Genomic DNA, 10892 nt, shown 5'->3' on the forward strand with positions numbered 1-10892 from the left:
GGTTTATGCGAAGGTTGGTAGGGTGGAGGGTGAGCATCAGGGGCGTTCTGTCCTTGTTACAGTTGTAGGGGTGGGGTCTGAGGGCGGAGGTGCGGGATGTAGGCGAGATGCGTTGGAGGGCATCTTTAACCATGTATTCCCAATTCCTCCGCCTCCGCCGGATCTGCGCCCAGGAGGACCAGTTCCACCACAGAACACACCAGATGGCCTCCTTCTTTAGAGACCGCAATTTCCCTTCCCACCTGGTCAAAGATGCCTAACATCACGGTGGGTCTATCTATAGCACATGGACTGTAGAGGTTCAAGAAGGCAAAAGTGAGGACAGCAGATGCTGGAAACCAGAGTTTAAATTAGAGTGGTACTGGAAAAGCATAGTAGGTCAGGCAGCATCTGAGGAACAGGAAAATCGACTTTTTGGGTAAAAGCCTTTCGTCAGGTTCAAGAAGACAGCTACCACCACCTTCTCAAGGGCAACTAGGGACGGGCAATAAATGCAGGCCCAGCCTGTGATGCCCATTTCACATGAGAGAGCAAACAAAATGTTAAAGTCTGGGAAAGAAAAATGTCATGATTACCTAGTCCAATTTAAATTTGCATTAATTTTTGGAATGCAAAATGTGATTGGCAAGACCTGCATTTATTATCCCAGTGTAGCCACATTGCGAGCATGGGTGAGGAGTTATCTTCTTCACAGCTGGTCAGCTAGCTTAGCCATTTCAGAGAGCAGTAAAGAGTTACCCACATTGCTGGGTCTGGATTCACATACAGGCCAGACCAGATAAGGACAGCAGATTTCCTTCCCTCATGAGCACTAGTGAACAATCGAGTTGCTTCAATCATCAGCATTACTGATGCTAGCTTTTATTTCCAGACTTATTTAGCTGTTTAAACTTTACGTAATTTCCTCAGTTGCTGTGTTGAAATTTTAATTAAGGTCAGTCGACTATATTTCTAGCCCTTTAGATTTGTATTCTAGCAACCTACCCACCAAGCTACTGACTATCAATTAACACATTGAATATACAGAGCAGAAGTAAATAATCTTTTGAACTAAGTGCTAATCCACAAGATGCACAGCAACAGAGAACAGGATTTCTTTAAGTGAGGGGTTGGATTCCAGAAGCGATGGTCATGATGGAGCTCCAATCAAGTTAATGCAGTTGTACGCCCACTCTAACAAGTCCCCACTCTCTCATTCCCCACCCATCCCCACTACACTCCTTCAGTTCTCACTAAGGGGTCACCACAATTTTCAAGCCGGGATCAGAGAGGAAAGCACTGACTTGAACTGGGTCTACACAAGAGAAAAAAAAAACTTTAAACTGTGAGGAACTGAGTACTTGCAGAAAACCAGGGTGAATTTTTAAAAAAAAAAGAGTATGCTGAAATGAATCCCGTTACTTCCAACGATTAGGTAATTGGTTCAGCAGGTAATTTGTCGAGAAACCTTAAAATCAAATACAGGCAGGTGGCACAAGGTTTTAAGAATAAACTCAACACTTTCATTTCATGCATTGATAGCTAACAGAAACTTTGAGTGAAGTTACTTTGCTTATTTTAATCTTCTTCCAATCCAGAAATAATAATCCTCCCCACTATCTAAGTCTGACAAATCTAAACTGAGGTTGCACAAAGTTTCTGTGGAATGGAATGCAAGTCATCCAACATCCATGCTAAAAGGTGATCCAGCATCTGCCAATATACCTCATCCCACACAGCATAAATGTTGCTTTACATTGAGCAGCTACATTATATACAACCCTCAGCCCCATCCCTCAAATTCAAACAGCCCATTGAAAGGCCCAGTGTTTCAGAGGCTACACTCTGCAAGTCCGCTGTCACAGGATGAATGTTCAGTTAGTGATGAACTGCTGGAAAGGTGAAAAATCTTGGCTATTAAATCCCTACGTTACCCAGATGGTAAATAAACGCACATGGAAAGAACCAGAAAGCTCATTTTACTATGTGGACGCCAAAAGGACCAGACGCCACATCTATGAACAGGACACCCGAAGTAACCCAAACTCTCCAAAAGAGAAGGTGGCAGAGGGTGTGACTTGACAGAGGATTTTGGAATCATGAAATGGTCAGATTGCCGTGGAGGTCGAAATGATGTTACACTTCAAAGGAGAGATCAGGAAGGAAAGATATGACCAACAACCCCAATAAGTGAATTCAGACTAAGTGTCTTCATCTACAGAGTGGTGACAATGGAGAACTTACCACCATTTGTATTTTTTCGTAACCGAATCCCTACAGTGTGGAAACAGGCCCCTTGGACCAACAAGCCCACATCGACCCTCCGAACAAAAACCCACCCAGGCCCATTCCCCTCTTCTATATTTACCCCTGACTAATCCACCTGACCTGCACATCTCTGGACTGTGGGAGAAAACTGGAGCACCCGGAGGAAACCCACGCAGACACTGGGAGAATGTGAAAACTCTACACAGACAGTCACCCGAATCAAACTAGGACCTTGGTGTTGTGAGGCAGCAGAGCTAATCACTGAGCCATTGTGCTGCCCCCAATATGAAGCACAGATGCTTTTCAGAGGAGGCTGGTTAAAGACAGGAAGGAGAAAGTATTAGAAGGATATGTTGACAAAATTGGATGAGTTATGGTGAGTGAAGATGTGTAAGAGACATGAACACCTGCATGACCGGAGTTACTATTATTTACTGCCTTGCAGTAAACTCACTTTAATGCCTTGTAAGATCAGAAATGTTGTGAGCACTCAGAAGACCAGGCAGCATCTAGTGAGAGAGAAACAGATGTACTTTGGCCAAAGTATCTTTGTTAAATGACAAAGACAGGGTGCTCGAGTTAAAAGGTTCATTTACTGGTTTTCTCTAGAATGTCTTGTTTGCTCATAAACTAAAAGTTGATGATCAGTTTGTTACATCCATGGTTTTTAATGTAGGATTCCTCATGATCTATTTCCTGGAGGCGGCACCAAATATGATACCGAATCACTATGTTTCCACTTGCAGTGTCCCTAAAATAAGCCATCCCGGCTACCACTGAATTCCCCAACCCTATTCAAAATCATCACCTGATCTAGGGCAGCACAATGGCTCAGAGGTTAGCACTGCTGCCTCACAGCACCAGGGACATGGGTTCGATTCCACCCTTGGGCAACTGTCTGTGTGGAGTTTGCACATTGGACTGTGGGAAGGAAACCCACACAGACAAAGATGTGCAGGTTAGGTAGACTGGCCATGTTTAATTGCACAATGTGTAGGCTAGGTTGGTTTGCCAAGGGAAATGCAGGGCTAAGGGTAGGGGGTTGGGTGTGGGTGGGATGCTCTTCAGAGGGTCAGTGTGGATTCGATAGGCCAATTGGCCTGCTTCCACACTGTAGAGATTCCATGATTTAACAGCAGACAGTTTCTTGACTTTATCTGGTTACTTTCTAGCAAACAAACCGTGCACAATATTGTAGATGTTTTATTTGACACATGATCTCTGGATGAATTCTGATGATGCTTTATATTCAATTATACTTGGAGGACTCAAGCTCTGCAGGTTAGTTCAAATGTTAAGGAAATATCTGGAGTGTTTTCTTCAAAAATGGTCACTGGTAGTCCACTGTGGACATTGGGGATCTTTTGCAACAAGCCTTCCTGTAAATTGCAACACTGGTGTTAACAGCTTACTTTGATCTGGGGTTGGTTTAGAACAATGACTGCCTTGGAGAAGGTTCTCGTTTTTATTTCTGGTTCAGTTAGAGGGAAGCCTGTTAAAAGAAGAGCTGAATTGGAGGAAAGCTTGCTGAGAACAAACTACCCAGCTGATCCCCTTCATTTCTCAAAACAAAGACCTCTTGCTGAGTACAGGATAAAAAACTATTGGTTCATTTGTAAGAGTAAATAAATAAAAATGTAAAGATTGTATTTCCTGAGTAAGCTGAGCCTCCCAGACTTCAGAGACGGCCAATCACATATGTTGGAACATCAGAGCAACAGACTCCGGAACATCTCAAACTTCGACAATTTAATTTCAAGAATAACCAATTCACCAAAGTTGTTGTTTGTTCAGAAACCCAATCTGTGCAGTTATATTAGATTTATTTCTCTGTCGCGCGTGTGTGTGTGTGTAGGGTGTGTGTGTGTGTTGGTGGGGGGGGCGCTGTAGGTGTAATTTGGGGATATTTAAAAGGGATAAGCATTTATACTTCTTAATACTGATTGTGGACATTATCTAATTATTCTGTCTTTATTACAAATGTTTTGTTATTTATAAACCCATAACTGTGCTCATTAAGATTAATCAATGAAGTTTCTTATTGTTTAAAAACTGACATTTATAAAGTATTGAGTTGGCCTCTTTGGCAACATGAAAAATTAGTTTTATTTTATGTTATGACGAGTGGAGTTGTGGGACTAGGACAGTAGTGCACTCCTCCAGTCTTGATCACAGCAATGACAACTACATGCATCTGGCAATGAAAGTACATCTTTAATTTCCTCTTGGGAAGATTAGTTGAATGCCACTTTGGTGTCTTAAATCATGCAACATTTCTGCTTGCAGTCTGTATAAAATTGCATATAATTTGACCCACAGTCAAGTTTGATTATGTCAAACTGAGAGATTCTAAATTCTTTTGAATACCTGTCTTTTGCACACAATCTCTATCCCTGGATCAAATCTTCACACACATGTTGACCTTCAATCACATCTTACCAAAGGAAGGATTACTGAGACAGTCCAGAAAAGGCTAGCAGCATTTATGGAGAAGGGCTTTTGCCCAAAACGTCAATTTTCCTGCTCCTCGGATGCTGCCTGACCTGCTGTGCTTTTCCAGCACCACACTAATCTCCACCATCTGCAGTACCCACTTCCAAATAGCACGTATGGAGAGACTGTCCCATGGGGTGAGTACAGTGGCCTGTATTTATTGAAATATTGAAGAGTAAGAGGTAACCTCAGGTGAAACACACAAGGTTCAGAGAGGACATGGCTGGAGAGATGTGGAAATGTTGTCTCCTCTTGTGGGACAGTCTAGGACCAGAGAGTGTAATCTCAGAATAAAGGGGTGCATATTTCAGACAGAGATGAGGAAAAGTTTATTCTCTCACTGGATAGCGAATCTATGGAATTTTTTTTTTACCACATAGGGTTGTAGAGGCTGGGTCATTAAGTATGTACAAAGTTGAGATTTTTAATCAGTAAAGGAATCAAAGGTTATCAGGAAAGAGCAGGAAAGTGGAGTTGAAGGTTATCAGATTAACCATAATCTCATTGAATAGCAGAGCTCACTTGATAGGCCAAATGCCCTACTTCTGCTTCTATGTTTTGTGGTCTTATCTTGTTTTACTTGAAATAGTCCTCAATATGATTTGTAAAACACAATTTCAAGATATGCAGACAGTACAAAACTTGGGAGTTGCTGGGAGAAAGTTAGTGATTGATTTCAAGAGGCTGTATCAGGCTGGTAAGCAACACTTAACAGATATAATGTGTAATATGTAAATGAAATTCAACACAGGTATTTGGGAAATAGCAGAATTTAGTGGGAAACACAAGGAGCAACAACATAAATAACAGGTACATTTGCTCCTGCACTCCTATTGGCAATCAATAGAAGTGAGAGAAACGTTGAGAAAGTGGTTAAAAAGCTGTACATGATTCTGGATTTTATAAATAGGGCACAAAAGCAAGGAGATTTTCTGAAAGCTTTCTAAAACTCCAGCTCATTTTCAATGAGGATATTATATCCACTTCGAGGTAAAACACTTTGAGGAGGATATGAAGTGTATAGCAGGGCATAGAAAGGATTTACATGAACCGATGCAGGGTTGAAGAGGTTCAGTTGTGTGAGCAGTTTGTTAGAAGAAGGGTTGTTCCCTTTTTAGGAAGGGATGATTCAGAGGAGAATTGATAGAGGAGTTCAAACCACGAGGGCTGAGAAAACAGAAAGCACGAGAGAAATTCAGCAGTTCTGGCAGCATATGTGTTGAGAGAAACAAAGTTAATATCTTGAGTCCTGTATGACTCTTCACCAGATCTGGAAGTTTCAAAACCTAGCATAATTGCCACTGCTATCAGTTTGTCCATAATGAGTTTGCAAATTGCACACACCGCAATCAGAGGTTCGTTGTAATGTCTGCTACACAACTTACGATGTGTTTCACTGTTTTGAATAAACTAGCCCACAGAGTGAATCAATCCTTGGCAAGTGACTGATTCAGCCATTATCATTAACATGAGAGTGTGAGGGAGATGGATTCAAACACAGCTTTCAAAAGGAAGTTAGATCCAAGGAAGACACATTGCAGGGCTGTGAGAGAAGGAGTAGGACTGGATGAGTCATCCTTCAGGGAGCTGGCATGCATACAACTGGCCAAATGGCCTATCTGTATGTTGTAACCAGCCTAAGGTTTTTGCAGTGAGAATCAATGAGTAGAAAAACACATATCCAAGAGCTTCACAAGCCCTGTACCTTAGTGCAAGAATTTTGTTAGGATACTCATGGGGCACGAACAAAACTATCCTTCAGTTTCATTTGATGGCTCTGTCCAATTTGCTGCAACTTAAACTGTTTCAGGAATTTGTCACAGTGAAAGAACAGCTGGAGAACACTCTTAAAAATGTAGTAATGTGGTAAGACATTGAACAGACACCCGGTGGGAAAGGTTTGTTCAAAATAAAATATTGCTCCATCAGTTTTCCACAATTTTAGGAAGATGTTGCTGATTCACAAGAACAGTTTGTACCAAAGCTAAGGGATTTTTTTAGTGATTTACAGCCAGCCAATTGGTCAATGATTAGATCAATTTTTTATGTAGCCCTTCAGATAAAAATATTCAGCAATGCACTCATCGCCTGCTCAACATATATCATGTTTGCTGGATTTTAAAGTCAAAATATATTTTCAGTTGTTAAATTATGCTAAATCCTTAGTTGCTACACAGCAATGTGTCCTAGCAGTGAAGAATATTTGGTGTATGTATATGACATTCTGGTAAATACATAGACAGCCCAGTTGCACTTCAAGAGATATTAAATATTTGGGCTCCAGTCAAATTTTCCAATAAAAAAAATAATTGCACCCAGGCTGTCCTATACAACAAATTGTTAATGCTGGTCATCTTGTTTTTTACAACAATACACTGAAGGTGGGATGATGATGGTACAGTGGGAATTTCACTAAACTAGTCATCCAGAGGTCCAGGCTAATGTTCTGAGGACATGGTTCAAATCCCACCACATCAGGGGTTTAATTTCAGTTAACAAACTTGGAATTAAAATTTGGTTTCAGTAATGGAGACCATGAGACTCTAGGATTGTTGTAAAATAAGTTGATTTTCTTATGTTCTTTAAGGATGGAAATGTGGTGCTCATCTCTGGTCTTGTGACACCATGTAGTTGACTCTTAACTACCCTCTGAAATGGCCTTCAGCAAGCCAGTTAGCCCACCACCACCATCTCGAGGGCAATTAGGGATGAGCAATAAATGCCAGCAACTGTGGCACCCCATAAATGAATTTTAAGAAACAAATGGGAAATTGACTCACATTATTCTAATGCCTGATCTATGATGTAGATTAAAACAAGAGCAATTTATTAATGCAAGTTCTTTGACAAGAAATTTTAATTATGTTTCTTTATCCACAACTGTTGTCTGAACCGCTGAACCTTTCAAGCATTTCCTGGCTCTCGTTCACCTTAAATGTTGTCTATTTTCCTTCTCCTTTTTGATCAGGTGACTAACTGAATCCACTTTCCCAAGCTACACTCTTTTCCGAACAACCGCCTCAAGATCTGCTGAGGTTTAGATGATAGGTCATCAACTGGAGAAATTTAATCAGCTGCATTTCCCATGCTTTGCACTTTTGTCAATTAAACAAAAGCATAAGGGACAACTGCTCTTTAGTACAATCTCCATGGCAATGCCTTGACCAATCAAAGTCCACCTGTAGCTCATGCAGTATAAATTGTTGTTCCCTTTGAAAATTGGCATTCTTACAATTCTGTCCTGATTAGTGCAAGATAAAAAAAACTAAAACACAACACGTTTTGTTTTCTCAATGAGGCAAATATATTACATCTAGCCACTCACAAGCCATTGGGTGGGAGGGCAGATTAAAACAGAATAAACCATTGATAACAAAATCTAACTTTTGTTTTAATAACTAGTTCCCTGCTGCTTCTCTGATAGGAACTCCCTGACTTGAGATTCTATTTCCTTCTTCTATCAGATAGCTATCAGTCCCTTTCTTCAGGAGTTCTCTCCCCCTTCACAGATGCTGGAAGTTTACAGCAATTTGTGTTTCTAATCAGATTTACGTTACTTGCTTAATGCTAAATATCTCACCCACATGAAATTGTTACCATTGTGAAAATGTCTGAATAAAAATAAGTTATTGTTGACGAAAAGTTTATGTTGTATTTTTAATGTAATTAATCATCCCACAGCAAGTATTATGAAACTACTCCTTTTGTGGCTGGGCTATTTAGTCAGATATCCAAAAGTTTGGTCACACACCTTGGTTTTAAGGAGTGTTCTAAACGTGGAAACTGACATGGAGGAATTGAGGGGTCTAGGGAGAATATTTCTGAGAATAAGGATCCGGTAATTGGTGCCAAAGTAGCAGTGATTAAAACTGGGAATGACGAAGAGGTTGGAATTAGGAGGAGTGTTAAAAGAATTGTTGCTTTAAGGAAGATATTTGAATCGGAAGGAAATAGTCAACATCCACGACCTTTGCAAAAGATAATGCGAAGCTGTAACAATATAAAAAACTGACCCTGAAGATGGCCCTCAGGTTGACATCATATAAATATATATTGTTAAGACTAAATTTTGAATCAAATAAAGTAGGGGTTTGACTTTGATGCACAAACAAGAATTTGATGAAGTTGAATTCCTTGCTTTTGTTTAAGTTGCCAGAGATGACCTACTATTGGGTATAGAGCACAAGAGCAAGGTCACTATAATAAACCTGTATAAGACCCCAGCTCAATCTCAGCTGAAGTATCACATTCAATTCTGGGTGTCACACTTCAGGAGGGATGTGAACACATTAAATAGAAGGGTTTACAAGAATGGTACCCAGGGATGAGAAACCTCAATTACAAAGAAACATCGGAGACATTGAGACTGCTTTCCTTGTAAAGGAGGAGGCGAAGAGCAGATTTGACAGAAGTTTTCAATACCACAGGGAGAAATTGTTTGCACTTGTAAAGTGTTCGAGAACCAGTGAGTTAGAGATTTAAAGTAATTTATAAAATGAAGCAAATGTGATACGCGAATATATTTATTTACAAATATCTGGAATGTACTTGTTGGACGTAACATTGGTGACAGGTTAGGCAGGGTTAGAAATCCCACAATACCAGGTTACAGTCCTGTTTATTTGGAAGCACTAGCTTTTGGAGATCCACCTGATGAAGGAGCAGCACTCTGAAAGCTAGTGCTTCCAAATAAACCTGTTGGACTATAACCTGGTGTTGTGTGATTTTTAATTTTGTACACCTCAGTCCAAAACCGGTGTCTCCAATCAGATTCAGCAGAGTCATTCAAGAGGGCATTAGATGATTTTTTTGAGTAGGATCAATGTGCCTGCTTCCAGGTGGAGAGTGGCACTAAGTTGCAAAGTTCATTCAGAGAGCCTGTTCAGACATGATGGGCTGAATGGCCTACTTCCACACTCTATGACGCTGTAATTCAATGTGTGCTGTTCTATTTTATCAAGTAGGTTTGCTTACAAGCACATTTGACTTTAGTGGTGAGCAGATTTAAGTTCAGCGAGTTGGGAATTTTTGACTAAATGCTTGGAGTTGGCCTTAAGGAGGTACGTGAGATACGAGTGCGTTTTTAGCAAATCTTGGAGGTGGTTCGACTTTTATAAAGATGATCATTTCACAAGCCAATGAGAGACTGTATCCATAAAAGTTATCCGCAATTTTAAAATATTAAAACAAAATTAATTGCATTTTACCTGCTGAGTTGGCAGCTTGCCAACCTGCTGGTCTGGCAGATCCAGCAACTCCACTAGGTTTGAAGGTTGGGCTGGACACAGCAGCAACGGGGGAGGTGTGACAGATCCCACTGGGCATCTTCGACACAGCAGCAACGGGGGAGGTGTGACAGATCCCACTGGGCATCTTCGACATGGGCTTGACAGAAGCCGTGGCTGGGCCAATGGGCTGAGGAACATCCACAGCATCCCCACTGTGAAAAGAGCAACAGAAATTGGTTATAAAGAAACAAAAAGGACTGCCGATGCGGGAAATCAGAAACAAAAACAGAAATTGCTGGAAAATTAACAACTCTCTGCTTTCTCTCCACGGATGCTGCCAGACTTGTCGACCCTTTTCAGCAGTCTTTGTTTGTGAACATAAGTTGGTTTGTAGGTCCTGGTGGAATTGATTCCATAATACTTACAAGTCAAAGATCAGTCACTTTATATCTGATCTGAAAAGCAAATATTAGCGTTCAAGGTGGAAACGTAAATTGCAACAAAGCTGCAATGCTTTTGTAGTTGGATAATGTCAAGAAAGGCCAGCGCAATCTTTATTAAGGTGCAGCCTCAGCTTTGAACTAGAAGCAAGTGTTTTGCATAAACTGAGTCATGTCGGGAAGATGGAGAAGGATGTAGATCATGTTCTCCACTCAAGAAACACACAATAAGGGATAGGGGAAAAAAAAACACTTTTACGTTATTCATTCTCTCATCAGAATGGATCCATTTCCAGCCTACATTACCAGAACTAGATGCACAATCCATAACTCCAGGCTATAACATGCTGGTAAAAATCCAGGATGCCATGGCGACTCAAACTCTGTAAGTGAATTGTAATACCTGACCTTGACAGAGGAAAATTTCTGTCAACTTGCTCTTTCAAAACCTTTTAGAATTCTGAACAGCTCCATTGGGTCTCTA

At 40.7% G+C, this 10892-nt stretch overlaps 1 protein-coding gene across 7 annotated transcripts in view; it reads right to left on the minus strand.

Annotated features, from left to right (window-relative positions):
* Positions 1-10892, minus strand: part of pdlim5a (PDZ and LIM domain 5a) — a 254170-nt gene that overhangs the window by 42542 nt on the left and 200736 nt on the right. For 6 of the 7 annotated variants that reach the window (XM_072583846.1, XM_072583851.1, XM_072583849.1 and 3 more), the window contains one exon: positions 9948-10180. In XM_072583846.1, coding sequence (XP_072439947.1) covers positions 9948-10180 — 233 coding nt within the window. The remainder of the gene's footprint in view (positions 1-9947; positions 10181-10892) is intronic. The other variant, XM_072583847.1, reaches the window with a different exon arrangement.

This window comes from Chiloscyllium punctatum, chromosome 14 (genome assembly GCF_047496795.1).
Source record: "Chiloscyllium punctatum isolate Juve2018m chromosome 14, sChiPun1.3, whole genome shotgun sequence".
Lineage (NCBI taxonomy): Eukaryota > Metazoa > Chordata > Chondrichthyes > Orectolobiformes > Hemiscylliidae > Chiloscyllium > Chiloscyllium punctatum.